This window comes from Mesoplodon mirus (genome assembly GCF_964341445.2).
Source record: "Mesoplodon mirus genome assembly, chromosome: 11".
Taxonomy (NCBI): Eukaryota; Metazoa; Chordata; class Mammalia; order Artiodactyla; family Ziphiidae; genus Mesoplodon; species Mesoplodon mirus.
In genome coordinates, this window is record NC_138987.1 from 61,610,398 (window position 1) to 61,638,397 (window position 28,000).

Genomic DNA, 28,000 nt, shown 5'->3' on the forward strand with positions numbered 1-28,000 from the left:
ATCTTGGGGGAGGGGTGATGACAGGGGAACTAGAGAAGCAGGGGTTAATCCATCCACTTCCCTCTTTAGAGAAGCTTCCTCACCCTTTCCCAACCCCTCAGGTCAGACTCACAAAGATGGAGACAGTCATCTGGTAGACACAGGATTTAAAGGGATATCCTCAAAGCAGAACAACCCCCACCAAAGGCTATCCAACAGAAATTACCGGAAACACATTTTCTCTTCTTCCTTGCCCCAGTCAGCGGAAGAGGCTGGTGAAGTCGGTGAGCATCAGCTGGACGAGCTGCCCAGGGTAGAGGGCATGGGCCGCTGGGTCAGATGTCTCCTGCTCCGGTCGAAATAGGGTTGGTCCAAACACAATTCCCAGGTTGTGGGAGGTCATGCGGTTCTTGTCTGAGTGTGCTATCACCCTGTGGGCAAAGGCCAAGAGACAGGGCCATAGGGCAGCAGCTTTGCCGCTGCAAATAAATCTAACCTTTCAGAGGTTTGAGGAAGAGTTCACTTTGGGATCCCTCCATGCGGTGGCTGAAGAAAATCAAGGAGAGAGCCTCCAGGGGGATGGAGATGAAACCAATGGAGAAGCCTTCAGGATACAACTTGAAGATACAACCTAGGATACACCCACCTCTTCCCAACTTCAGAGACTGCCCCTAGAGTCCTCTCTGCTCACAATTTGGGAGGTTTTAATTCAAATGGCTATGCTCTCTCAGAGGTCACTGCCCAGGCCCAACTCCACCAAATAAGTCATCCCTACTGTCCCAGTGAAAGACAAAGAAGCAGAGGGAAGGGAGAGGGTGAGATTTTCCTTATTTCTCTCGCAGCATCCCTGGGTTTGTCTTGGTCCCCAGTTCTCCATTTGTTGCTGACTGAGCAAAAAGGCTTTGACTCTGGTAATATGTGCTCTGCACAGAGGTTGCTTATTTCCTCCATCACCCACTAAACTTAGGTGTTTCCCTACCTTCACCCCATCTGAACACAGAGTCCCAGCTGCAGGCCCCATCCCACCCCCTCCCAACATGAACAAGGATGTTCAGTCTTCCTGACCTGCATAAATGCTCCAGGAGGTACTGTAGAGTGTCATGGTTGGGCTTCGGCATTGAGCTTATTAATTCTTGTATTTGAGAGAGGCGCTGTTCTGATTCAGAGAGTGCTAGAGAGAGTGATGGGAAGGGCATGGGAGTGAGGTTAGGGAAGGTGCTAGGGCGGGGTGGGTAAACTCACTACTCTTTCCCATGCTCGGTGAAGACATCATTAATCTATCACAGGTTTCTTTTTTGCTGAGCCCAACTGCAACCTTAGAATTCTTTTAAACTCAGCCCTCTAAACACTCACCAAAAAAACAACTGGAGTTGGCACATTAGTTGAAAGTTATCTTCCATCTCTGTGCTCAGAATGGGACATAAGAGTATAAGGGAACCTCTACTCTATTCTTTATCACTCATGCTCCCCCTCTTCCCCTCCACCCCATATCAAGAGTATTGCCCAAAGCTCCCATCCTTTACCAAGGGCAGCACGGAAATGGGGCAGCAGCAGTGGGGGCACCAGAGGCTGGGGTAGCTCCCTGAGAAAAAGCTTCAGGGCTCCAGTGATCACATGAATGTCATCCCACTCAGCACTGTCCAAATCTAATCGGCCTTCTGGAAGGAGAAGGAGGTACAGAGGGGCTCAGAAATGGTCAGAGGGACCCAGAAACTGAGAGATCAGGAGTTTGGGAAAAGATTCAGTTAGGGCAGACCTCAGGAATGCCTAAGGGGTCCACAGTGGGGCAAGACGGCAGAGATCAGGATGGGGACAACCCCCCAGAAGCAGGACACGGGGGAATCCATGGGGAGCAGGGATGATGTGGGTGACTTTTAAAGGTCTGAGGGGCCCTTCATGTAAGTACCTTGTCCTGGCTGTTCTGGGAACACATATCTCCCATCGGAGGTGATCGCCCGCTCTGCAACATGTATAAGAAGAGATCAAGCATTAAGACATGTAGCTCCAGACAGAAGACGTCCCTTTTCTGCCAGCTCCCTCACTCAGAACCACCTGTGATTCTGATACATGAAGTTCTTAGTACCACACCTGCCCACAGCCACCTCACCTCTGTCCACCAAGAAGCGAAGTTTCTGGACCACTGCCAAGTTCCCGCTCACCCGGTAAATGCCATCCACATTTAGACCTAGAAGATAAGGCAGGGAGCAGATAAGGATTCTTGCTCTAAAGTGTGTGCTGGTGAGGGATCTGAGGGTAGAGTGCAAAAGGGCAGAAGGAAGACGAGGATGGGGGAGGTGGGGAGTTCTGGGCCTTGGCCTGTTAGAAGGGGAGATTCTGGGGTCTCTGGGAAAGTGACCTCTCTTATCCACAGCAGCAACGCAGAGCCGCACAAAGCTGGGCACGGTGTCCCCTTCCCGCTGGCACAGTGATTCCAACTGGCAGCCGAACACCTGGTCTGGGGAGGCACAGAGTGAGGTGGGGAGCCAGTGACAGCGTCACCCATGAAAGCTCTTTCTAGCACGGGTCTTCACCCCAAAGTTGGGCTGGCTCTCCTGCCTGCCTGTTCCAGGTCTGGGCAAGGAAGTATACCCCCTCCCCCCAACAATCAGTAGCAGGGGGGAAAAGCAGTGGTCTCAGAAGACTGCTGATCTAGTTCTGGGAAGCTCTACTCTGAACCTCGCTGAAGTTTTCTCATCCATGAAATGGGCTGATGCTGAGATCCGGGATGTAAATAAAAGTGCTTGCAAAAACACTAAAGCAGGCACGAAGAAGGGTGCTAGGTGGCCCAGCCCATCTCACCTCGGAGCAGACCCCGCTCCTGCAGGGTTTGCAAGGGTGGTCTCTTTGCGATAAGCCGCTTTAGTTTGTTTCGTACTCGGTTCTGCTCAGCTCCTTCCGGACACCGACCTGCGGAAGCAAGTGGAATCTGAGCATGAGAGCAGTCGCGACTGCAGCTCCGGCTCCGAGTAGCGGGGAAAAGCCCCCACACCCCGCCCACCAGGCCTGCCCCTTAACTGGAGCTCCGACGGCCGCTGATCCGCAGCAGTGGCTTGGACACCGGCTCGGACTCCACTTCTTCGTCCTCCCCCGCGCTCAGTTCCCCCAGCTCCGCAGGTCCCGAACCGGACAGACGCAGCTCCAGGGGGTTCTCTCGATCCTATATCCGCACAGCAAGATGGGCCGAATCAGAGGTTGGAAGAGAGCTAGGAGAGAAATCTGCACCCCCCTTGCCGGCTGCTGGGGTCCCACACATCCCAGGCCCACCCCAGGGCTCTACCTGCCACCTTGTCCCTCACCACCCCACATCCTACAGTTCCTTCTCCTTCTGCCCGCCCGAGCCGCTCCCGGGTCACTGTCCTGACACCTCCCACCCATCTCACCAGGCGCTCGATGACTGCCCGCAGTGCGCGGTGCCAGGCGCGTAGCTCGGCCTCGTGGTCTGACTGCAGCAGGAACTCATGGCCGGGGACCGTGCGGATCTGAGGGGCCCGCGGGGAAAGGGCTTGAGTCAGCGGGAAGGAGCCTAAAGAGCAGGGAGGCCCAGCGGGAGACCCGTGAGGGAAACTGGGGGCGCACCCTCGGGCCGGGCGGGGCTTCGGGGATGAGCGGGAGAGAGCGCTCACGTGTAGAACGTTGCGGCGGCTGGACAGCTGGCGGCCGTGGGCCAGGGCGGCCCCGCGCAGGTCCACGCTGCTTTCGGGTCGGCTACCCGCTGGTCCCTGGCAATTCGGGGAGAAACTGAGGCCACGGCGCTGTTGCCCTCACGGCCTCCCTCTCACCCGGTGGACTGCGAGGACACGGGAGGCTGCGCTCCTTCCTCTCGACATGCCCTCCCCGCCTCCCCTCCCCCTCCCCCCCCCGTAGGCCTGAGGCCGGTAGTAGTTGTGCCGGAACCCCTCGTGCCCCCCGCTGCTCCCCTCCCTCACACTCACCCAGACGGTGCAGGGGGCGGTCAGCGGTGGCTCTCGGTAGAACACCAGGCTGTTACCCGCGAGTACTACCCAAGATGGGCCCCAGTTCTTCCTGCAGGGGCGGCGGGGGCAGTGATAATAGTGCAGAGGTCATTTACATTGGCGTCGGGGAGGGCCCAACACTTGGCGCTACCCGCGGAATCCGACAGTCCCCGCCCCTGCTGTGTTCCCAGTTCTCACCGGAGCTTGCGGCCGCCCTGGGCGATCTTGGTCATGTTGAGCATGCCCGACCTTTCCACCTCCTGGCAAGAGGAAAGCGAGGTATCAATAAGCCACCCAGCGCCCCCCACAGTCACCATGGCTTTCCCCAGGGGATCTCCCAGGAGTGAGGTCCTTTAAAGTTGAGTGGGCGGTGTTCGGTAAGAGAGGATACCCAGAGAACGCTCAGAAAGAGGAAGACCTTTCTGAAGGAGCAAGAACTGGGGGCTGGGCAGGGAGGATCTTGGCGTCACAAGGAAACGGGAGACTTACATGGGGGTCGTCCAGGACCTGCGGCAGGGGCCGAGGGGACTGCAGAGCTGAAGGCTGGTCTGAGGGGTCGAGCTGGGAGGCGCGTCTGCAGAGGGAGGGTGAACCCTGGGGGAGGGGATTGGAGAAACAGGTGGAGGAAACTTTAACTTCGGAGTCCCAGGCTGTAGGGGGAAGAGGGGTGCGGATGTGGGTGTGTGAGTCAGGGGGTGTGGTGGGGTACTGAAGAAGAATGTCTTGCATAAAAGAGAAAGTCTAAAACGATGGCTTTTCCTGCATGTGATCAGGAGGAGGGAGGGATCTCACCTGGGAGTCGAAAAGTCCTGGCGTCCCTGTGCCAGATTCTGAGTCCTTTGCCTGAGGTTGCAGGACACCGTTGTCCTTATTCATGGTCTGTGGCCCCTCCATGGAGCCAGGGTTCTGGGGAGAGGGAAAGGAAAAACTCCATCCAGATGCCACCTCAATCGGCTCTCAACACCCTTCATAACAATTTTTTGATTTGTCTGATCTCCTGAGAGTCCCAGTGAGAAAACATACTACTTTGGGGATCAGTAGGGGAAAGGAGGAGATTGAAGGGACAGGGACAAGCAGGAGGGAAGGTCTCACCATCTCTCGGGTGCGAGTGTGGCGTGGAGGCTTCCAGGATTTGCAGCCAGTCAGCGAATTTATGTAGAAGCAGCGTCCAGAGTTGGGGTCCAAGTGCTGCTCCCAGGCGTCCAGCCTCTGCAGCGGGGGACATGCAGGGCTTGTGGGTGGGGACCGGGGACAGCGGCGAAGGTCCACCAGGTTGCAGTACACAGGGGGCTCTGACATGAAGGTCTGGGGTCTTGCCTGCAAGGAAAGGGGGAAGAAAGAAGTAGTTATTCTCCCTGTGCCCCTCCCCGATCTTCTCTCTCCTAACCAACTCCTCCTCTCTCCCCCACCATTTTCTCACCACCACCTCCTGGCTGGGGTGACCCAGGTACTGAGGAAGAAACCCTAGTCTCCTGCAGCTGGTTTTTTTTTTTTTTTTTTTTTTTTTTTTGACTCCCTCCCTCACGGTCTTTGCTTTTTTCCTCACTTCCTGTTGCCAACTTCCCTCCTCCCCCACCCCACCCCCACCAGAGGACCTCAAGAAAGGGGAACAGGCTTTCTGTGTGCGTGGAGGGAGGGGTCGAGAGGAGCGTCCCACCCTCACATCCTCCAGAGTAAAAGGAGACAGAGAAGGGTCAGAGACCCCTGCTAGCGGAGTGTGAGAGAGGAGGGGCCATTTTTCACCCACTAGTAAGTAAGAGAGAGGGGAGGGGCTGAATCTTCAGGAAGATCAAGGGAGTTCCATCTCTAGAGGAAACTTGCTGGTGACCTGAACTAGCAAGACAGGACACAGCAAAAAACCCTGCCCTGGGCCAGGAGTCAAGAGGCTGAGAGAGAAAAGCAAAGCTAAGCTGGCCTTTCAGTCCCTCTATCATTTTCCAGGTTCCACGTACCCTCAGGATCTTTGCTACTTGCTGTCCCTCAGCGAGAATTCCTTCTCATCTCATTTGTTTCAGAGCTGTCTCTCCTTATTCAGATTCAACTAAATGTCATGTCCTCAGAGATGCATTCCTAGACCACTTCATTCATCCTCCACCACATTTAGCTTCTTGGTAGCGCTTATTAGTACCAAGGGCTGTCTTATTTATGTGTTCATCACCCCCATGGGAATCCCTTGAGGGCAGAGATTCTGTCTGTCCTGTTTGCTAATGTGCCTAGAACTAAGCCCAGCAGTAAATGTCTGTTGACTGACTGCTCAGAAGAAGCACTGTGACTCACCATGTTTGCATCGATGTCTGTCAGCAAGTCTTCCTGGGAAAGGGATCTTCTACTTGGTCCTTCCTGGAAGGGCTTCAGGAGGCTTGGCCTCAAGTTGCTAACACTGATACTTCTACACAATTTAGGGGGAAGAGGAGGAGGCTGCTCAGATGTAGCCTGGGCTCTGCCTGGGGTTTCCTGATACAGGTGCATCTCCTCCAGGGAGCCAGGAAATAACTTTGGCCCTGGAAACAGAAAAATGGGAAGAGTTGGGGGCAGGGTCCCCCCATGGGTCTTGGCTGGGTCCCTGATCTTGGGGGCTCACAGGGAAGACAAGAGCAGGTAGAAAATTACATGAGATCTAGAAGGCTTGAGACTAGGAAGGAGAGGCGATAGGGACACCATGGTGGGGATGAAGGGTAGGACTAGAGGATTAGCAAAAGCTTCGGGGAAGGGGATCTTCCCAATAATTCCCAGAAGCCAGGGAGGTAGGAAGGTGATGGGGGAGGACTTACTCACCAGGAGTCCAGAGGGTTTGGCTGGGGGTGATGGCTGTTGGGCTCTGGGAAGGGTTGAATTCCTCTGTCATGTAGGCAGCTGGGATGAAGATGGGGCGAGAGGTGGAGGGTGTTCCCAGGCGCCTTACCAACCACCAGTCTGAGTTGGTCTTTTGAAGCAGTAGGAACCTGTCCCCTTCAGCCAGAGACACCTGCCGGCCATCTGCCCCAGTGTAAGTGAAGGCATACAGGGCACAGAGCTGGGATCCCCGAGAAGGGCTCCGGGGCCCCAGCCCTAGGTTTCCCCGGGTACTTGGCCACCACCAGCTCGATAGCACTGTCGTCGGTACTGTCACCTATGGGAAAAAGGGGTGAGGGAGATCCAGAAAAGGACAGGAGTGGCTTCTTGCAGGCAGAGAGACATGGTTCTAAGAGCAGTGTGGGGTAGAAGGGAAGAATAGAGAGCCTGGGGTAAGAGGAGAGGGTAAGGCAGAGGGCCTGAGTGGGGGTCAGTAACAGGTTTTGGGGGCTGAGAAGTCCTGGCTGATGTGACTAATGAGGAAGTATGTAAGTAAGGTGAGAGAGGATGTGGTCAGCAGGGCTTCGAGACCAGCAAGGCAGGAAATCAGAGGAGGGGGTCTCGCTGGGTGATTTTCCTCCAAGTACCTTCTGGGGCCAATCAGAAGATCCAGGGACAAGAGGAGCTGGTCCTGGGTGGTGGTGGGACTCTTGAGCTGGACACAAGAAGATGAGGAGAAAGAATCAGGTCTGAGACAGAACACAGGCAAAGAGACAGGAGTTAATGAATGACAAAGATACAAAAATGTGTGACCCTTTATTAAATTTACACAAGCACCAATGTTTCTATTGCCAATCACCTCAGACCTAAAACTGCGTGCTTCCTGTGCAGATTCAAAAAAACATAAAGACAGAGAAACAGAGCCAGAGAAATACTAAGACCAAATTGGAGAGAAAGAGAAAGTGGCTGGGAGAAACACAGAGGGGTTCAGAGTTTGAGGAAGAGGTGAAAATACCATCCTCTCAATTTAGGATGTGTTTTGGGGAGTTGAGCAGCCTTGATATGATCCTCTGTACATAAGCCTCTTGGGTGGGACCATTTAGTGTGTGGGTTCATTCATTCATGTTCTTAACAAGGATTGGCTGAGCACCCCCTGCGTGAAAAGAACAGTGTCAGCTACTGGAGATAAGAGAAGGGAAGGAGATAGACATAGCCTTTGCCTTCTTAAAGCTTAATGACAGACCTTAACTGATGACATAATAAATTTATTAATTACAATTGAATCAGGGACTATGGACAAGTAGTACAGGATGCTTTGACAGCTTATGGGGGTGAACGGGGGACTAATGTTAGCTTCTCCCTGGTGGAAGGTGGGAACTGACCTCCGCTGTCCGGTTGCCAGAGCTTTAAACCCCACACCTGTGCTTCCTCCTTACCTGACCACGCCTCTCTTCCCCTTCTCTCAGTCTCTCCACTGCAAGATGTGAGGATTTCTGTCTGGCTTTGGAGATGTGGGGTAGGGAGTGCCCCATCCCCTTGGTGACATCAGAGAGCCAGCTCTCCTCCCCTGACACGTGATTTGAGGCCCGGGCTGCCAGTATTGGGATTCTGTCTCAGTGATGTCTTCCTTAGTTTGCTGTGTTTTCAACTTGTGGAGAACCTTACCTCTCAACTCTCCCTTTCCACTTCCAAAATAGTGACCAACTTTATTCATTTATCCATTCATCTGGTGTTTGTTAAGTGCTCAAATCTCATCCTCTTCTGCCTTCCCTGCCATCTCTCCTGCACTTTATGCTTTTCCTCTTTATTGGCTCCTTACCATTAGCTTTCAAACATATCCAAGTCTCTCCCATCTTTAGACAAACTTCCTTTTACTGTACTCTCCAGTTGCCACCCTATCTCTGTCTTCCTTCTTACAAACCTCTTGAGAAGGTTGCCTACACACGGGGGTCTCCATTTCCTCTCCCCTCACTCCCTCACCTTTGCAAGCTCACTCCTCATAGGGTCACCCCTAACTTTGCAGGGACACTCTGCAGTCCTTATGTTCCTTGACATCTCAGCAACAGCCAACACAGTTGACCTTTTCAGCAGTTCCTTCTCCGTTGCATAAGGAAGGACTTTGCTTGCTTCTTAAACTCCAGAAGTCTGTCTGAGATCCTGTACCCTTTGCATTCTATACACCATAGGTGATCTTATTCTCTCCCCAGCTCAAATGACCTCCATACGTTGCTGGCACCATATCTATGGTCCAGATCTTTCTCTGGAGCTCCAGTCTAATCCATTGTCCACTGAAAAACTCCACTTGGGTTTTTCACAGGCACTACAAACATAGTATGTTCTGAACTGAACTTGTCAGCTTCCCCCCCAAATCTGTTTCTCTTCTAGTACAACCATTAAGTTAAATATACTTATTTATTTAAATAAATAAATTTATTTATTCATTTTTGGCTGCATTGGGTCTTCGTTGCAGTGCACAGGCTTCTCACTGCAGTGGCTTCTCTTTGTTGCGGGGCAGGGGCTCTAGGCACGCAGGCTTCAGTAGTTGTGGCTCACAGGCTCTAGAGCGCAGGCTCAGTAGTTGTGGCATACGGGCTTAGTTGCTCCGCAGCATGTGGGATCTTCCCGGACCAGGGCTCGGACCCGTGTCCCCTGCATCGGCAGGTAGATTCTTAACCACTGCACCACCAGGGAAGTCCCTATTTATTTATTTTCTTTTTTGGCTGCACCATGCTGCTTGAGGGATCTCAGTTCCCCAACCAGGGATTGAACCCGAGCCATGGCAGTGAAAGCCCGGAATACTAAAACCTAGGCCACCAGGGAACTCCCAAGTTAAATTTAAATTTATAAACATTTATTGAATGCTTACTACCATACGTGCCAGGGCAAAGACCGTGTGCTAGGCATTGTCAATTAAGATGCCCTCTCTTGGGGAATTCCCTGGTGGTCCAGTGGTTAGGACTCAGCTCTTCCACTGCAGGGGGAATGGGTTCCATCCGTGGTTGGGGAGCTAAGATTTCGCAAAAAAAGAGGCCCTCTCATAACAATTAAAATACAGTGTGATAATCACTGTGATAGGGGAAATACTATCATCTGTTGGAGCACATAGAGGATGTACCCAATTGCCCATGCCAGAAACCTGGCAGCCAACCTTAATTTCTCTTGTTTCCTCACCACTCACATTTAATTGATCACTAAATCTTTCCAACCTGTCTACTTCCTTTAACCCCTACAACTACCGCCCTTTTTAGCCCAGATAATATGATCTTTGAACTAGTCTCCTTGCATATAGTTCTACTCCTCTCCAGTCCATTCCTGGCACAGAAGCCAGAGTGATGCTTCTAAAACATAAAAATGGCCTGCCACTCCCCTGACTTAACCATTCAAAGGCTTCCCATCTTCCTCAGAGTAAAGTCCAAATTTTACAGTGTGGTTTACAGAGACTTTCTCCTTTTAGGCCAGTGTTTTCACACTCCCCACCACAAACTCCATACTCCAGCCACATACTAATTCCTCACATTCCTAAAGAGCATTGAGGTCTCTGGTCCTTTGCATAAGTTGTTTCCTCTGCCTGAAACACTTCCTCTCCCCACTCCTACCAACCTCCACCAGGCTAACTCTTACTCTTCAGCTAGATCTCAGTTGAAAGGCCATTTGCACAGAAGGCCTCTTTTAACCCCTTAGAGTCATGTAGGGGCCCTAACTAGGAGACCCTACAGCAGACTTTACATTCCCACATTATAACTTTCATGACACTTTAAAGGTTATTTGACTTTCTGACTTCCCAGGAAGTCTGTGAGCTCCGCTAAGGCAGAAGCCTATATCTATTTTGTGAATAATCGTATCTTCAATGCATTGTATAGCACAAAGTAACCTCTCTGTACCTCAGCTCATAAGTACAATTAGGTATTAATTAATCTTAAACGTATACAAAGATGATTAAGAAGGGTCCCTTTCTCAATTACTGATACGTGCTTCCTTGAATAACGTATACTTATTGACAAACTCTTAGCCTTCTTACTCCGTCTCAACTTACCTCTTTCCTTTACATGCTCCCTTCCCTTTAATGAGATTGTCTGGCTGCATATGCGCTTCAGAATGGTATTAAATCAATATTTAATAGTCACATTCTTTTTTGTTAATAAGATATGTACCCTAATTTTCATTGTGTCACTAACGTAAGTTTATCATAACTCTCAACTCTAAAACTCTGATTCTTATGAACTCGAATCGAGAGTCAGCCATTGCGAATAGCCGCTGTCATGACATCGCCACTTCAGCAAGATGACTGGGGGCCTCGGTTTGCGTCACCGCCCTTGGGCTGCGTTACAGGATTAAAGCGCGCCGAGCCCCACACGTAAAGGTCTCCTCGGCCCTCCCACCAAAAAAGTGCTGCTCTGGCACAGCATCTACTGCCCCTCCATCTCTATGACACTCTTTTCCTGTTTCCTAGTGTTGCATGATGGGAGAAATAGTCTACTTTCCGGGAGTCTGGCCGGGGGAAAGGCCACATTCGGAACTCCATTTCCCGGCGTGCCTTGCGGCGGTCGTACATTCCACCGGCTGGAGACCGGTTCCGGTTGCATCAGATCCACGGCGAAATGAGGTTGTTCGTGAGCGAGGGCGCCCCGGGGAGCCTGCCCGTGCTGGCCGCGGCCGGGAGGGCCCAGGGCAGAGCGGAGCTGCTCATCAGCACTGTAGGCCCGGAAGGTAGTCTGCTGGTGCTGGTGGGCGGTGAATGAGCCGGGCGGGACGGAAAACACGCCGACGACCACCCTACAGTTGTCTTCGTCAACCCCGCCCCGCCCACGCACTCCCGTCAACCATCTCCCGCATTATCCTTGGGCACCCCATCCCCTCTTCCTTCCCAGTCGTACCTTTCATCCGTCACTTCCCTTAATTACCCTCAGTGTACCCTTCTCTTGCCTCCCCTCCTTCCTCTTCCAGGACCTCGCCTCACTCCAGTGAACCTCTTTCCCTTTTCCAACCTTCTCCCACGCCTATCAGGCAACACCCCCCCCCCCCGCCCCACGTCACTCACATGATAACCACCAGGTTCTCCTTTGTCGTTCTTAGGAAACCCTGCTTTCCTCTCCTAAGCACACAGAGACACACATACTCTCTTCGGTTTACCTCTTCTCATTCCCAGCCATCTGTTTGGGTGACTCTTAAGCGGTTCTCTTGTCAGTCCTCCCAGTTCTCTTAATTTGTTCTCCCGCTGTAGCTCAGATCATTCTCAGATATTCTAATTACTTTCAGTTGTTCCACTTCTTGGCTGCAGCACTACCCCAGTACCACCACCTCCTCACTGCAGTCCCCATCTGTTGTTTCCAGCTGGCTGTCTCAGCTGAACACCTGCTGGTCTCTCCAGTTCATTCTGGACCCACCCCCTTTCAGTGGTCCTATCCTGGACCCTCTCCGTGAGACTGCCCATCCCCCCCCACTTCCCCACCCCCCGGGAAGTTGTCCTTCTAAGTTGACAAAGCATTTCTTTTCTTTTCTCTGTTTTTCACCCGTCTTCCTCTCCCGGGTCAGAGTGTGTGGTCCCGTTCCTGACCCGGCCTAAGGTTCCTGTCTTGCAACTGGATAGTGGCAACTACCTCTTCTCCACCAGTGCAATCTGTCGGTCAGTACTGGTCCTTGATGCAGGGAGGTGACTGAATAGAATCAGGGATTATTGTCCTCTGTGTAGCCTTGTTTATAACCACTGTTTCACTGGGGGGTGAGAAATGGGCTAGACAAATGGGCCCCTTTAATGCTACCTCTGTTGCTCTCTCCCTGGGTAGATACTTCTTTCTGTTATCTGGCTGGGAGCAAGATGACCTCACCAACCAGTGGCTGGAATGGGAAGCGACAGAGCTGCAGGTAGGACTGAGATGTGGGGAATGGCAGGCAGGCTCTTGCTCTGCATGGCTGCCCTGACCCGTGTCTCCTGCATTTTAGCCAGCTTTGTCTGCTGCCCTGTACTATTTAGTGGTCCAAGGGAAGAAGGGAGAAGATGTTTTTAGCCTGGTCCGGAGAGCCCTGACTCATATTGACCACAGCTTGAGTCGTCGGAGCTGTCCGTTCCTGGCTGGGGTGAGTTGGGCCTTGAGATGGGTACTGGGGAAAGCTGTATGATATACGAATTAAGAAGGAAGACTGTATTCAGAGTTCAGACCTTCCAAACTGCCACTTACTAGCAGTGTAAACTTTAAAACTCACAAAAACTCTTTAAACTTCATTTTTTTCACCTTTGAAGTAAGGGTAATGTGTTACTGTCCGCCTCAGTGGATTATTGTGAAGATTAAGAGAGGTAACTTAAAATGCTTAACACAGTGCTTGACACATAGTAAGTGCTTAGGAAATGTACGATATTGTTACGTCGATTGGGAAGAAACTGAGTGTCTCACCTGTGTTCTTCTTCCTTTCTTTCCTCAACAAAGGAGACAGAATCTCTAGCTGACATTGTTTTGTGGGGAGCACTATATCCATTACTCCAAGACCCGGCATACCTCCCTGGTGAGAACTGTGCATATCACTTCTCCACCAGCCCCAACCCCAGGAGCTTGGTGTAGGGGTTCCAGAGTGGGCAATAGAATATTGAGGACCCATTTTGAGGTGTAGCTTGACAGGGCAGCTATAGCAGAAAGATGGCTGAGGGAACTGGGAAAGGCAGCTGGAGAAACTTTGTGAAGAAGGGGAGGAGGTCCCTTCCTGCCCGCCCATTCTCGGTCTTACTGATTGCCTCTTTTCTTCCATGCCACAGAGGAGCTGGGTGCCCTGCACAGCTGGTTCCAGACACTGAGTTCTCAGGAGCCATGTCAGCGAGCTGCAGAGACTGTGCTGAAGCAGCAGGGTGTCCTGGCCCTCCGGCCCTACCTCCAAAAACAGCCCCAGCCCAGCTCCCTTGAGGGGAGGGCTGTCAGCAATGAGCCTGAGGTTTGGAACAGAGCAGAGGGGTCCCCACAGAGCCTCAGTGTGTGAGGTGGTGGGTGGCTTGGAGAGGGACTTTGAGCATGACTACTAACTTTTTCAGTTCATGGAGAACAAGGAGAAAAGTTCTTTACTCTGTGGCCCCCCCCTCACCTGGTGAGGGATACTGTCCACTCTTCATAGGAGGAGGAGCTGGCTACCCTATCTGAGGAGGAGATTGCCATGGCTGTAGCTGCTTGGGAGAAGGGCCTGGAAAGCTTGCCCCCTGTTCAGCCACAGCAGAATCCAGTGTGAGTAGGCACACATGAGTGGGGCTTGGTTTCTTACGTGGAAATTGTTGATAGAGCCAGTACCTGCCTGTCAAATTCTCTTTGCTGACCTTTGATTTTCTGTCCTCTCAACCTCTTGGCTAATACTTTGGATATACTGTCCATCAGTCCCATGTGCACCCATGTTTTCAGCTACTTTCTGTCTACTGATTGCACCTAAGTCTGTTTTTTCCAGTGCACATCTCTATTCTGAGCTCCAGACATAGTTGTCAGACTATCTCCTAGATTCCTTCACCTCCACTGGCATTGCAAACTCAACGTGTACAAAACCAAACCTATTACCTTCCCTGCCAACTTCTCTTTCTCCTTCATTCACTTGTCTTAGTGAATGACTCCCACCTTCCACCTAAAAATCCAGGCCAGAAATCTTGGTGTCACCTATCTATACCCTTCTCTCATCTCTGCTTGTATCATTTGTTCCATTACCAGGTCATTGATTCTAACTCCTAAAGAGTCCTTGTATCCATCCCTTCTCCCTATCCTCACTGCTGCTACCTGAGATTGGGCCTCACCATCTCTTACCTTCTCCTTCCGTGCCATCCCATGCTCCACACTGCCACCAGGACGGCTGCTTAAAACTGCCTATGTTATCATCTCACCTTCCTTTTCAGAATTCTACAGATGGTTTCTTTGTGTAGTTCACAAGGCCTTTCATGATCTGGCCCCTGCCTGCATGCTTAGCATCATATTCTGTTACTCTCCTGATAGCTAAGATAATATTCACACACATATGTAGATTTTTCCATCGAAATGAAATGTCTGTAGTTCTGAACATGTTGTTCAATAAAGATTTAAGTGTCCACTCCTTGTCAGGCCCTGTGTGCTGGGAACTGGGTCTATAGAGGGGAACGAAACAGATAAGACTGTGCTCTCATACCACTTTGAGTCTAGTGGTATAGACAGGTATTTAAAAAAAACTGTCACTCATGAAACTAACACAACGTTGTTAATCAACTATACTCCAATATAAAATTAAAAGTTAAAAAAACCCTGTCACACAAAGGTATAATTATAAATTTTGGTAAGTACTATGAAGGAAAAGAACAGGATGCTATGAGAAAATATCATGGGAGATTAACTTAGAAAAATGGCATTTGACCTAAGACTTGCAGGAGTTCCCTGGTGGTTCAGTGGTTAGGACTCCACGCTTTCACTGCTGAGGTCCCAGGTTCAGTCCCTGGTTGGGGAACTAAGATCCCGAAAGCCGCGCAGCATGGCCAAAAAAAAAAAAAAAAAAGGGGAAATAAGACTTGCAAGATGAGTAGAGTTAGGCAAGGGTAAGTCTGGGGGAAGGGTGTCTCAGATAGAGCAAGCATCGTGTTTGGTTCTTTATAAGGAATTTCTAAAAGGCTAGTGGCTAGAGGCTGGTCAGTCAAGGGGCAGTTGGGTCAAGATGAATTTTAAGAGGAAGGCAGGCTGAGATCATACACTCTCACACCTTGGTGTCTTTGCCCATGCTCTTCCTTCTCCCTGGAATGCCTGCATCTTACCTACCTGCTGTACAGTTGTTCAAGAGACCAGTTCTATCATTTCTTTCTCTATAGAGCTTGTGAGAGTCTTAAGTGCTTCATCTTCTGGGAGCTTCCATTGTCATATTATGTTGTAATTGTCTCTTTTTAAACTTTTTTTTTAAAAATTTTTGGCTGCGTTGGGTCTTCATTGCTGCACGCAGGCTTTCTTCTAGTTGTGGCGAGCGGGGGCTGCTCTTCATTGCGGTGCGCGGGCTTCTCATTGCGGTGACTTCTCTTGTTGTGGAGCACGGGCTCTAGGCACACGGGCTTCAGTAGTTGTGGCGCATGGGCTCTAGAGCCCAGGATCAGTAGTTGTGGCGTACGGGCTTAGTTGCTCCGCGGCATGTGGGATCTTCCCGGACCAGGGCTCAAACCTGGGTCTCCTGCATTGGCAGGCGGATTCTTAACCACTGTGCCACCAGGGAAGCCCTATAATTGTCTGTTTACATGTCTGTCTCCTCGCTAATCTGTAAGCTTATTGAAGGCAGGGCCTCTCTGTTCTTTTATGGTACACATTTTCTAGCACAAGGCCAAGCATTTGGTAGATGATGACAAAATTTGAATGAATTAATGAAAGTTTGTCCTTTGTTCATTCACTCATTTTGAGTATTTCTTTTGAGTACCTATTGAGGATTGTTTTAGAGGTAATAAAGAATAGGAGATAGATTTTCTCGGGTGTTTATACAGGCTAACATGTTTAAATGTGTACTTAGAGGAGGAGACAATTGGCTAAAGACCCTAGAGCCAAACCAGGCTATCTTCTGTGCTTTTCCTTCTGACTGAAGGACATCCCCAGTGTCTTTTTTTTTTTTTTTTTTACTTTTTTAAAAATTAAACTTTTTATTTTGAGATAATTGTAGATTCACATGCAGTTGTAAGAAATTGTACAGAGAATCCCCAGTGCCTTGATCAGGCAAATTCCCACCCATTCTCGAGGCCCAACTCAAGTAGTTCTGCCTCTAAGTCTTAGTCTTAGGCTGGAGATGCTTGCCTTCCTTCGAGCTCCTTGGGCACTTTGTACCTCTCATCGCACTGATCCACTTAGAAGTTGTCTGATAGAACGTAACCCTCTTGAGGGCAGAACCCTGGGCGTACTCTGTGGTGGTGCATATCTGCCACCGTAGTAAGCCCACTCAAGATGAGAGAGACGTTACAGGGTGACACAAAAGGAGCACCACAGAATGTGTGGTACAAGATGCTTATGGACTCAGGATACAAGGATGACTGGGTGGAAGGCCGGTTGTCAGTAAAGAAAGGCTTTCCTGAAGGAGCTGATTTCTAAGCTGGATTTCAGAGAAAACTATGGTATTCAGTCATGGGGAGAAAAGTCAATGAATCCAGGAGAAAACAGTGAGATCTTTCTCAAGGAAATGAGCTGTAAAATGTTCCAGGAAGTAGATGGAACATCTAACCGGATATATAGCATGCAGCTGGGAAGAAGGGTAAGGTTAACTTGAGGGAATCATTGGAGTCTCTATTAGCAGAAGAGATTATGGGACTCGGTGAGCTCGCAGGATGCCCAGGGTTTGAAGGATACGGTAAGTGATGGTAGTCAGCAATTGTAGATTAAGAATGGTTGGAAGTAACGCAACATTGTAAATCAACTATACTTCAATAAAAAAAAATGTTAAAACTGAAAAAAGAGAGAAAAGAATGGTTGGAAAGATGAAAGGAAACCTGGTGAGGTGTCAGTGCTGGGGAGGGGGGTGAATACAGGGTGTGTGCAGCTGAGCTTTCACTGGTGATGAAGCGTGAAAAGAGAAGAGCAGACAGTGACTTCCGACAGCAGATTGAGTGGCGTGACTAGGAATGATCTGGGAAAGTGGGGAGGAGAGGGTGGCTATGAAGGCAATGGCTGGTTCCTGCTGGTTTGAGTCAGGCCGTGAGGAAGAGACAGATATGGGTTAGGGAGGGAAGAGACAAGGGATATGAGAGGACTTGGGAAGGCTTGTGTATGGGCTGGCGAGCTGTAAGCATTTCAGGTAGTGAGTAGAGGTAATGTTAACATAGCACTTGGGAAGAAGGGAAGAGGTCAGTGCTGGGAAAGCGTTTTTGGGTGGCACTCGCGTCTAGGAAGTCAGCAAATGATGGTGGTTGGACAGATCCTGGGGAGAGTTGTCAGTACCCCAGAGTTTGGAGCCTGGGAATGAGCTAAAGGAAAAGGAGTACTTAGGGTAGTAAAGAGAGACCGAGCTCAGTGTCAGAATGAGGCTTCTTAAGAGCAGTACACGAGGCTTGCTTGCTGTGGGCAGGGCCCTGTATTCGCAACTGTAGGGATCTCATGGCTTTTGGGGGAGTTTATGCTCCAGTGGATTCATGTGAGGAAAGACTTCAGATGGACGTGACCCTGTTACAGTAGAACAGATGCATCTGGGTGTTCTGTGCACTTTGGGTCCCTCTTGACCCTCTCTTCTCCCCCCTGGACTGTTCTCTTCCTCTTCCCTACTAGGTTGCCTGTGGCTGGGGAGAGGAATGTGCTCATCACCAGCGCCCTCCCTTATGTCAACAATGTCCCCCATCTTGGAAACATCATCGGTTGCGTGCTCAGTGCTGACGTCTTTGCCAGGTGGAGCCAGCTGCTGGGGGAAAGCCCTGAGGGAGCAGTGGGCCCCAAGGGAATAGGAGGCCTCAAGGGAGGGGAAGCCGGAGGGATCCTGGGTACATGGGAGGGGCTGAGATGGGGCCCCATGATCACCACATTCCCTTCCAGGTACTCCCGGCTCCGCCAGTGGAACACCCTCTATCTGTGTGGGACAGATGAGTATGGTACAGCAACAGAGACCAAGGCTATGGAGGAGGGTCTAACCCCCCAGGAGATCTGTGACAAGTACCATGTTATCCACGCCGACATCTACCGCTGGTTTAATATCTCGTTTGACATTTTTGGTCGGACAACCACTCCGCAGCAGACCAAGTAGGTTTCCTCTAATCAGGCAGAAATGGAGAGTGGGAGCAGTGAGAATATCTAGGAGACAGAAAGAAGGAACCAAGATTGTTCCCCGCCCCCCACCCCCAAACATCCGGATATTGTCCTGACATGTGTCCCAAGCATTATTACGGGGATTCATTGTGTGCAGAAGCCTGACTAGGGCTGAAGGTGCAGCTGAGGGAGGGAAGAGACAGGACTTAGGCTCATGGGAAGGACCTGCCTTCCGTCTACCGCCTCCCTTCTCTTGCTGGCCGCCACTGTCTCAGGACAGCCCCTCTCACTCCTGTGTTTATAGCAAATACACTTGTTTTCCTCTGCCTGATTATCATCCTTATAAAAACTGCATAGTAGACAGGCTGCCAGCTGAGAGTGCTGTGCAGTTTAGCAGCACTCTTGATTTAATTTTTTTTTTGCGGTACGCGGGCCTCTCACTGTTGTGGCCTCTCCCGTTGCGGAGCACAGGCTCCGGACGTGCAGGCTCAGCGGCCATGGCTCACGGGCCCAGCCGCTCCGCGGCATGTGGGATCTTCCCGGACTGGGGCACGAACCCGTGTCCCCTGCATCGGCAGGCGGACTCTCAACCACTGCGCCACCAGGGAAGCCCCACTCTGATTTAATTTTAATTTTTAGGACATATCAAAGAACTAAACAGTCCTATTATCCTTTTGGAGATTTTTGTTAATGAGGAATACAAAACAGATAAATCTGTATTTTACAAAAGTAAATCCTGGAGCGATGAGGAAAGAGATCGTGTGGGGAGATTATGTGAGGTGTTTGGGCTCATCAGTAAACTCCCTACAGGTGACTAAGTGGCCTCTGACTGATTTCTTTGGCACTTGGACTGAATGGGTTTGGATCCTGGGTGGAGTGGCAGGAGGGAGGGGCGCACCACTTCCTCTGACTTCCCCCGGTCCACCCCTCCCCTGTCCCTTGCTCACCTCGTCAGAATTACCCAGGATATCTTCCAGCGGTTGGTGGCCCGAGGTTTTGTGCTGCAAGATACTGTGGAGCAACTGCGGTGTGAGCACTGTGCCCGCTTCCTGGCTGACCGCTTTGTGGAGGGCGTGTGTCCCTTCTGTGGCTACGAGGAGGCCCGGGGTGACCAGTGTGACAAGTGTGGCAAGCTCATCAATGCCATCGAGCTCAAGGTGAGAGGAGGGGCTCCTGGGAGCCTGGAAGGAGACAGTCTCTAATCTTAAGGGACTCCCAGTCTGATCCGCCTCAGGTTTTTTTTTCTTCCTTTTTTTTTTTTTTTTTTTTTTTTTTTTATTTTTTTATTTTTTTCTTTTTGCGGTATGCGGGCCTCTCACTGTTGTGGCCTCTCCCGTTGCGGAGCACAGGCTCTGGATGCGCAGGCCCAGCGGCCATGGCTCACGGGCCCAGCCGCTCCGCGGCATATGGGATCCTCCCAGACCGGGGCACGAACCCGTATCCCCTGCATCGGCAGGCGGACTCTCAACCACTGCGCCACCAGGGAGGCCCCCTTTTTTTTTTTTTAATTGAAGTATAGTTGATTTACAGTGTTGTGTTAATTTCTGCTGTACAGCAAAGTGACTCAGTTATACAAATACATTCTTTTTTATATTCTTTTCCATTATGGTTTACTCCAGGATATTGAATATAGTTCCCTGTGCTATACAGTAGGACCTTGTTGTCCATAGGATTTTTGTTTTAGCATTCAAGACCTTTCACCAGTGGCTCTTCCTCCTCTGTTCTGGCAACTCATCACTCAGTTCATTGCATAAATACTTACTGAGCATTTACTATGTGCTTGGCATTGTGCTGGAAAATCAACAAGTTGAGTTCATATTACCCTACCTTTGCTCCTGCTTCATACCACCTGATCTGCATTTGTTTAGTTCTTTCTCTCTTCCATATATACCACCTTTACTTCTACTCCATGTTTATTCATTTGGTAGTTCATTCATTCATTCATTTATTCAACAAACTTTTTTGAGTCTTTACAGTAAGGTAGTCACTGTTCTAGGTGTTGAGGATGTAGCAGTGAACAAGACAAATTTTTATCTAGTGCGGGAGGAGACCAACACTAAAGACAGAATAGAGTTACTCCAGGGTAAACTGCCCGGAAGATGTGGTGGAGGGTGACTTCTGGGGGAAGAGTTAAGCTGGGTGATTAGGGAAGGCCTCTCAGAAGTAACATTTGATTGAAAGTTTAACTGAAGAATGAGAAGGAGCCAGGAGGTGATGAGTGGGGTTAAGAGTGTTCCAAGCAGAAGGACCAGGAAATGTGAAGGCCCGAGGCAGCAAAGCGCACTGAAAAGGGGAATTGAAAAGGCCAGTGTGGCTCATAGTCGGGGTGGGGGTGGATGGGTGGTGGTGGATTGAGACAAGGTCAGAGGAGGTAGGCAGTGACCCGATTTCCAGGGCCCAGTCAGCCATCTGGGAGTGGAATGGCACGCTGCTCTGTGGATAATGGGTGGGAGGGAAGCAAGAGAGAAAGTGGGGAAACCAGTCTGGAGGCCAGTGGTAGCTCAGAAATGGGATGACGATAGCTTGGACTAGGTTAATAGCAGTAGAAATAGCGGGGTGGGAGGGGGGAAGGATTTGAGATATGTTTTGGAGGCAGACTCTATAGAACTGGATAGACTGCAATTCGGGGTGATAGGGCAGTCAAGAGAATGACGACTTGTATGCTTTTAGGTTGTGCAGCTTGGGCGGATGGTAGTACTATCTATGAACACAGGCAAGATTGGGTGAAGAAGAGCTTTCCTGTGGAATGCAGTGATACTATTTGGGTTTGTTAAGTTTGAGGTGCCTCCTTAGACATCCAAGGAGGGACATCCAAGGTAGGCAGTTGATACAGGCATGTGGAGTTCAGGAGAGAGGTCCTGAGAGAGTTACAATTTCTCACCTTCAAAAACCCAGATCAAAACTCATTCGGAAGCTTTCATTGGTTAGCTCCACTTGCTTAACTCCTTTCGCCATCATCCTTCAATGTTTGTACAGTCAAGTTGTGCCATGAAAATAAGTATTTCTTGACATTTTGCCGTGTGAAAGCCTGTGCTTGTTTCTCACACGAGCCCTCTCTCCCTGATTGATTGTAACTTCCTCAAGGAGAGGAACCGTGTGTCTTCTCTTCATTGCTCTTTCTGCTCCTCACACAGCTGCGTACAGTGCAGGGCTCTGGGTCTAGCCTGTGCTCAGAGAATGCTTTTTCCTATTCTTTGGAGTGAAAGGACACAGATGTGAAACTCTGAGTAGCAAATGTTGTGCTATAACAGACCTGAGTCTGCAAGTTCAGAGAAGGCCCAAGTAAGTAGTTTGTGAGTTGGTGGGGTGTCAGCGTGAGGCTAAGCTTGGTGGCAGACGGGGGACCTCATCTCTCTGTGCGTCCCCCCTCGCCTGGACAGCTCCTGGCCTGCAGCCTGATCCTGACTGTCCTACCTTGGGTCACCCCTTCTCTTGACTTTCCCTTCACAGAAGCCTCAGTGTAAAGTCTGCCGGTCGTGCCCTGTGGTGAAATCCTCTCAGCACCTGTTTCTGGACCTGCCTAAGGTGAGTGGGCCTTTCCCTCAAGCCAGTCTGCATGGTCTCCTCTGCCCCCTCTGCCTCAGCCTCAGGCAGAGGCAAATTTGTACCAAATCACCCTCATGTTTTCAATTTCCATTTTAAAATTATACTTAACATGCTTAAGGTAAAAAGATGTAACAGGAAAAGGGCACAAAGTGAAAGGTCCAGGCCCATCTGCCAAGAGGTATTTACTACTGCTGATTTTCCTTTGTAGCACTTGCATATGAAAGTATTCTTATGCCTTTTTTTCCTCCTTAATACAAATTAGATCATGACATTCATATTCTTCTTCAGTCTGCTTTCTTTCTTTTACTTCACAATGTGTCTTAACCAATTTTTCACTTTAGTGGATTTGCTGCTTTTTTTTTTCCTTTTAAACTTTTTATTTGGAAATAATTTCAAGCTTGCAAAAAGTTGCAAGAATAAGCAGTTGCTAGAACAAAGAACCTCGTGTTCTTTACCCAGAAGAACCTCATGTACCCATTACCCAGATTCACTGGCTGTTAAGATTTTGCTCCATTTGGTTTAGCTTATTCTCTCTCTCATACATGTATGCATGTGTGCTTATATAACCTCTTTACTCTTGAATGCTGCCTTGTGTGTTTCCTAAGAAAAAAGACATATTCCTGCATAACCACAGTATGGTTAACAACTTCAAGAAATTTAACATTGATATAGTTGTGTGATCTACCAGCCATATTCCAGTTTTGCCAACTATACCATTAATATCCTTCTTAGCATCATTTTTCCTGTAGTGTAGAATCTGGCTCTGGATCATGTATTGCATTTAGTTTTTCTGTCTCTTTAGTTTCCCTTAATCTGAAACAGTTCCTCAGCCTTTCTTTATCTTTTATGACATTAACAGTTTTTAATAATATAGGCCATGATTCCTGCTTTTAAAATAGAATATTCATTTTGGATTTATTGGCTGTTTTCCTCATGGCTAGATTCAGGTTATGCATCCTCAGTTGGAATACTACATAAATGATACTTTGTTCTTTCCAGAGGCACGTCATGGCCATTTCCCCCTCATTGGTGATGTTAATTTTGCTCAGTCAAGGTGTTACCCAGCTTCTCCACTGTACAATTAATATTTTCCCCTTTGCAACTTATAAGCAGTCTGTGGGAATACACTTTAAGACCATGCAAGTACTTTGCTCCTCATTGAAAGGTTCCCTCTAAATTTAGCATCCATTTAATTAATCATTCTTACCTGAACCAGTTTTTGTTAAGATCTGCCAACTCTGCCACTCCCTCCACATTTACCCTTCTCCTTCATTCATTTATCTCATTTATTATCAGTGTCAACTCATGGATTCCAATTTTTTTCAATGATTTATAATTGATTCCTGTCCTAAATAATTTTCATATTCAAATTGTCCCTCATTTGGCCAATGGGAGCCTATTCAAGGTTGTTTCTCTGGGTGTTTCTGAGGTCTCCCATCATTTTCTAAGCACTTCCTTATTTTCTAGCATAGCAGCATATTCTAGATCCATCTTGTTCCAGTCTGGGATTCAACCATTTCTCTACCAAGCCCTGTTTTTTTTTTTTTAAGTAGGTAACAGTATTAGAGACCAAGATTTAAGTGTGCTCATTGCTACTGGGGTGTCTTTGCTTCTAGGCCCTGTCAGCAGAGAGTTAGGCATTTGTTTTGGATTCACACTGACACCTGAAATTCCAGGCCAGCCCCATGGGGTTCTTCCTCACTTTCCCTCATCTCATATTTTTATTTCCCTTCTTCCAAACAGTAAGTACTCTGGTTCCCAACAACATTATTTACTCATTTGCTCGATTCTACAGTACACCTAAAAATTTCAGAATTGCTTCACCCATACCACTATCAAAAAACCTACTAAGATGAGTTTAGGGTTTATTGGCAGTCCTGCCCCTTCCCCCCCAAGCGCGGGTATATAATCAAATATGTTCAAAATTGTCCTGGCTTAGATTTTTCCCCCTTTAGTGTGGTTGTGTTACTGAAGTAAGCCAATAAGTTTGGTTCATTTGCTTCTAGTTCTTTTTTCTCTCCTCATACTTACTAACTTAAGTTTTTGAAAATGTAGAACATCAGTATGCTTCTAAAACATCAAAACCATGCAAAAAGGTATACTCAGAGAAGTGTCATTCCCTCATTCCCTTTCCTGTCCAGGCTACCTTGTTCTCCCATCTCCTGTAGGTGATTGGCTTTGTTTTCCGATTTAGTCTTAGTGTGTTTATTTTTGTAAAGATAAACGCGCGCGCGTGTGTGTGTGTGTGTGTGTGTATGTATATGTTATTTCCTCTTATACAAAATATAGCATGCTGTATATACTCTTTTGCATTTTGTCTTTTCCACCTAACAGTATGTTCTAGAAATGACTCCATATCAGGATTACTCCATATCAGATCATAGAGATCATCCTTACTCAGCTTTGTTTGTTTTATTTAAACAGCTGCATAGTACTCCATTTTGTGTGGGTACCATGGTTTTTTGTTTTGTTTTTTTAAAATATTTATTTATTTGCACCAAGTCTTAGTTGTGGCATGCGGAATCTTTAGTTGTGGCATGCAGAATCTTTAGTTGTGGCATGTGGGATCTTTTTTTTTAGTTGTGGCATGCGGGCTCTTAGTTGTGGCATGAGGGATCTAGTTCCCTGTCCAGCGATTGAACCCGGGCCCCCTACATTGAGAGCGCAGAGTCTTAACCACTGGACCACCAGGGAAGTCCTGTGGGTACCGTAGTTTATTTAACCAATTTCTTGTGTTTGCCAGTTAGGTAGTTTCCAGTATTTTGCAGTTAAAAATACTGTTGCAGTGACTAACCTTGTGCATGTGTATTTTTGTATTGTGGGAAGTGTATCTTCAGGATAAATTCCTTAGAAGGGATCACTTGCTGTGTCCAGGAGAAATGCATATGTAGTTTATTGCCAAATTTTTCTCAATAGGTGTTATTCCATTTTTTTCTTCCCAGTAGTGTGTGTGTGCACTTGTTTGCCCATAGCCTCACCACTAGAGTGTGTTGTCAGGTTTTGGATGCTACAGTATTTATGTGGATGAATCATATGAACCATCCCTTACAAAAGATTTATCTTTGTTTTTCTGCTTACAAAAGTGATACACGCTTGTTTTTAAATTTCAGAATGAGGGAATTCCCTGGCGGTCCAGTGGTTAGGACTCTGCACTTCCACTGCAGGGGGCACGGGTTTGATCCCTGGTCGGGGAACTAGGATCCCACAAGCCGCGCGGTGCGGCCAAAAAAAAAGTGTTCAGAATGAAATACATGGTGTAAAAGTGGATGTTCCCCTTAATCTCATGTGAGAATAAAGCACTGAGATACAGTTTTCCTCAAAAATTTTTTGGCCTTATGTTAATCTGTGTATTACTATTCTTTATTTTTATAAATAGGATTATATCATATATTACTGTTTAGCAGTTTATTTAATTAATGTATTTCTGAGATCTTTACATATCAATACATACTGGTCTTCCTCACTCTTTTTAAAGGGCTTATAAGTATTTCATTATGTTGATATACCATATTTCTTTAAATTCTACTGAACCAAGTGAATCAGTTTTAATTTTTGCTGTGGTGAACTGTGCACTTGTTTATAAACACATCTGTACACACTTATGTGAATATTTCTGTTGAAAAAAATCCCTAGAAGTGGAATCGTTATGGCAAAGTCATGAATCCTTAATTTTAATTAGATATCACCAAACTACTCCAAAGTGGTCATACGTATTTATCCTTACGGTGACCACACATGCAACTGTCCTAAACCAGCTCTCTGTGCTTCTCTGCTGTCTCAGTTGGGAAAGCCGCTGGAGGAGTGGTTGGAGAAGACATTGCCTGGCAGTGACTGGACACCTAACGCCCGGTTCATCATTCGTTCTTGGCTTCGGGATGGCCTCAAGCCACGCTGCATAACCCGAGACCTCAAGTGGGGAACCCCTGTGCCCTTAGTAGGTTTTGAGGACAAGGTAAAAACGCTATGCTTTATTCATATCTCATATTATTCAGCCTTGGGATTGAAACCCTGGGCTAGCAGAATAGACTTGATTGTGTCTTGATTCAGTCTGAGGCTTTGGGTTGGCAAGGTTTTCCCAGTGTTCTTGCATCTTAACTGTGTCTCCTCCCTCCTGACCCTCCAGGTATTCTATGTCTGGTTTGATGCCACCATTGGCTACCTGTCCATCACAGCCAACTACACAGACCAGTGGGAGAAGTGGTGGAAGAACCCAGAACAAGTGAGCAGTTCTTTGTTAGCCTGTCAAAGACCTGGGGAGTGTGCGTGTATAGTGGGTGTGGTTAGGAGTGGGTAGCTGATCTTTCTTGAGCCTTTGAAGAGGATCTCAGGAGCTCTGTCTCCCAATTATATTCCATAGGTGAGCCTGTATCAGTTCATGGCCAAAGACAATGTTCCCTTCCACGGCTTAGTCTTTCCTTGTTCAGCCCTAGGAGCTGAGGACAACTACACTTTGGTCAGCCACCTCATTGCTACAGGTACCCTGGGAGATTGGAGATGGGGATGTTCTAAGGGAATGAGGGCCGAGACAGTACTTAGAAGAAGCTCCTGGAGAGGTGCTAGGTCTTGAGTTAGGAGTTGAGATGAAATAGGAAACAATTAGAACATGGAAGCTCAATGCAGAAAAAGGGAACAAGAACCTGAAGAGAGCAAAAGTCCAAAGCTAAATTTTGTAATGGGTAGAAGTAAACAGAAGAAGACCAGAATGCAGAGGAAGGATCTCCCAAGTTCTGTGCAGGCCAGCTACTCTAGAACTGAGGTTGAGGGAGAGGAAAGAAGAGTTAGTGGGTCAGAGAGGAAGGACATGATTTTTTTTTTTATACAGCAGGTTCTTATTAGTTATCTATTTTATACATATTAGTGTATATATGTCAATCCCAATCTCCCAGTTCATCCCACGAGGAAGGACATGATTTGAACAGATGGTTCTCATTCTCCTTCTCTGTCCAGAATACCTGAATTACGAGGATGGGAAATTCTCTAAGAGCCGGGGTGTAGGAGTGTTTGGGGACATGGCCCAGGACACAGGGATCCCTGCTGACATCTGGCGCTTCTATCTGCTGTACATTCGGCCTGAGGGTCAGGACAGTGCCTTCTCCTGGACAGACATGTTGCTCAAGAATAATTCTGAGCTGCTTAACAATCTGGGCAACTTCATCAACAGGTGGGACCTGGTGAGGGTTGAGAGTCAGCAGATGAACCTGGGGTGGGGCTAGTAGGCCACGTACGCTTGGGGCAAGTTAGTTGTAGAGATGTGATTTAGCAGAGTTGGTCACAAAGTGAATTTTTGCGAATTATTTTCTTATTAATGTTCTTTGTAGAATTGGAAATGTGTTCTTTCCTAGCAAAAAGTTTCACTTGCAGACCACTGAAAAGTTTGGCTGAAGAAGGGGGTTATTTTAGCATAGGGGTAGGAGACTTCTGCTGTACTTTTCAGTTTTGTTACTTCAGGCTCACATTCCATTATCGGTCCCTATCTCAGCTATTCTGCAACCTAAAGAAATATCCTCCATGGCTACACACGCTTTCAGGTTTGCTCATTAACCACATTGAACAGATAGTCCCTACTAGAGGATTTATTTGTTTGGTAGCAATTAATGCATATTTCAACTTGATCATTCTGAGTTTTTAACTTCTTAAAAATAAACGGTTGCTTAACTTTATTAGTTCCCTTTATGTAAGGGATATCTGTATATAAAATGTCTGTTATGTGCAGAGTCATATTCTTAAGGGAGAGGGAGAATAAGGAATTAATTTGTTAAGTTTTGCCTTCCAGCTTGAGGGAGCCAGGTGGTTTCAGTTCTGAGAAAATGCAGAATTATGAAAATGGTGTCAATTTTCTCTAAGGAGACTGGGCAGTAACTCCTCTTTTCTCTCCCCTCTCCTTCCCTCCTCCCATCCAGAGCTGGGATGTTTGTGTCTAAGTTTTTTGGGGGTTTTGTGCCTGAGATGGTGCTCACCTCTGATGATCGGCGCCTGCTGGCCCATGTCACCCTGGAGCTCCAGCATTATCACCAGCTGCTAGAAAAGGTTCGGTAAGTATCTACACCTCTGTCTCAACTCAGTGATCTGCTGGCATGT

The 28,000-nt window shown here is 48.3% G+C and overlaps 2 protein-coding genes across 4 annotated transcripts in view; one reads left to right on the forward strand and one right to left on the reverse strand.

Moving 5' to 3' along the window:
- Positions 1 to 59: 59 nt before the first annotated feature.
- ARHGAP9 (Rho GTPase activating protein 9) lies at positions 60 to 12,215 on the reverse strand. 3 transcript variants are annotated; one of them, XM_082635233.1, is made up of 19 exons: positions 11,835 to 12,215; positions 7,352 to 7,419; positions 6,708 to 7,041; positions 6,210 to 6,433; positions 5,025 to 5,249; positions 4,725 to 4,838; positions 4,422 to 4,526; positions 4,131 to 4,192; positions 3,912 to 4,002; positions 3,603 to 3,698; positions 3,360 to 3,458; positions 2,995 to 3,136; positions 2,779 to 2,886; positions 2,336 to 2,434; positions 2,087 to 2,164; positions 1,886 to 1,939; positions 1,503 to 1,637; positions 1,045 to 1,150; positions 60 to 410 (listed from the first exon to the last, which is right to left on the reverse strand). In XM_082635233.1, exons 1-19 carry the CDS (start codon positions 11,842 to 11,844, stop codon positions 239 to 241), a joined length of 2,322 nt encoding a protein of 773 aa, XP_082491359.1. In that variant the 5' UTR covers positions 11,845 to 12,215; the 3' UTR covers positions 60 to 238. The 3 variants fall into 3 exon arrangements, with proteins under 3 accessions (XP_082491359.1, XP_082491360.1, XP_082491361.1); XM_082635234.1 differs by having other exon boundaries at positions 6,708 to 6,785; positions 11,743 to 12,205; XM_082635235.1 differs by lacking the exons at positions 6,210 to 6,433; positions 6,708 to 7,041; positions 7,352 to 7,419; positions 11,835 to 12,215 and adding an exon at positions 5,353 to 5,387.
- Positions 11,261 to 28,000, forward strand: part of MARS1 (methionyl-tRNA synthetase 1) — an 18,684-nt gene continuing 1,944 nt past the window's right edge. Inside the window, exons 1-16 of the mRNA XM_082635232.1 lie at positions 11,261 to 11,411; positions 12,237 to 12,327; positions 12,488 to 12,566; positions 12,645 to 12,779; positions 13,127 to 13,202; positions 13,450 to 13,622; positions 13,800 to 13,906; positions 17,906 to 18,022; positions 18,167 to 18,370; positions 19,332 to 19,533; positions 21,827 to 21,901; positions 25,704 to 25,874; positions 26,046 to 26,141; positions 26,280 to 26,397; positions 26,870 to 27,083; positions 27,823 to 27,954. Of these exons, the coding sequence (XP_082491358.1) occupies positions 11,303 to 11,411; positions 12,237 to 12,327; positions 12,488 to 12,566; positions 12,645 to 12,779; positions 13,127 to 13,202; positions 13,450 to 13,622; positions 13,800 to 13,906; positions 17,906 to 18,022; positions 18,167 to 18,370; positions 19,332 to 19,533; positions 21,827 to 21,901; positions 25,704 to 25,874; positions 26,046 to 26,141; positions 26,280 to 26,397; positions 26,870 to 27,083; positions 27,823 to 27,954 (2,099 nt within the window). The 5' untranslated portion in view covers positions 11,261 to 11,302. The remainder of the gene's footprint in view (positions 11,412 to 12,236; positions 12,328 to 12,487; positions 12,567 to 12,644; positions 12,780 to 13,126; positions 13,203 to 13,449; positions 13,623 to 13,799; positions 13,907 to 17,905; positions 18,023 to 18,166; positions 18,371 to 19,331; positions 19,534 to 21,826; positions 21,902 to 25,703; positions 25,875 to 26,045; positions 26,142 to 26,279; positions 26,398 to 26,869; positions 27,084 to 27,822; positions 27,955 to 28,000) is intronic.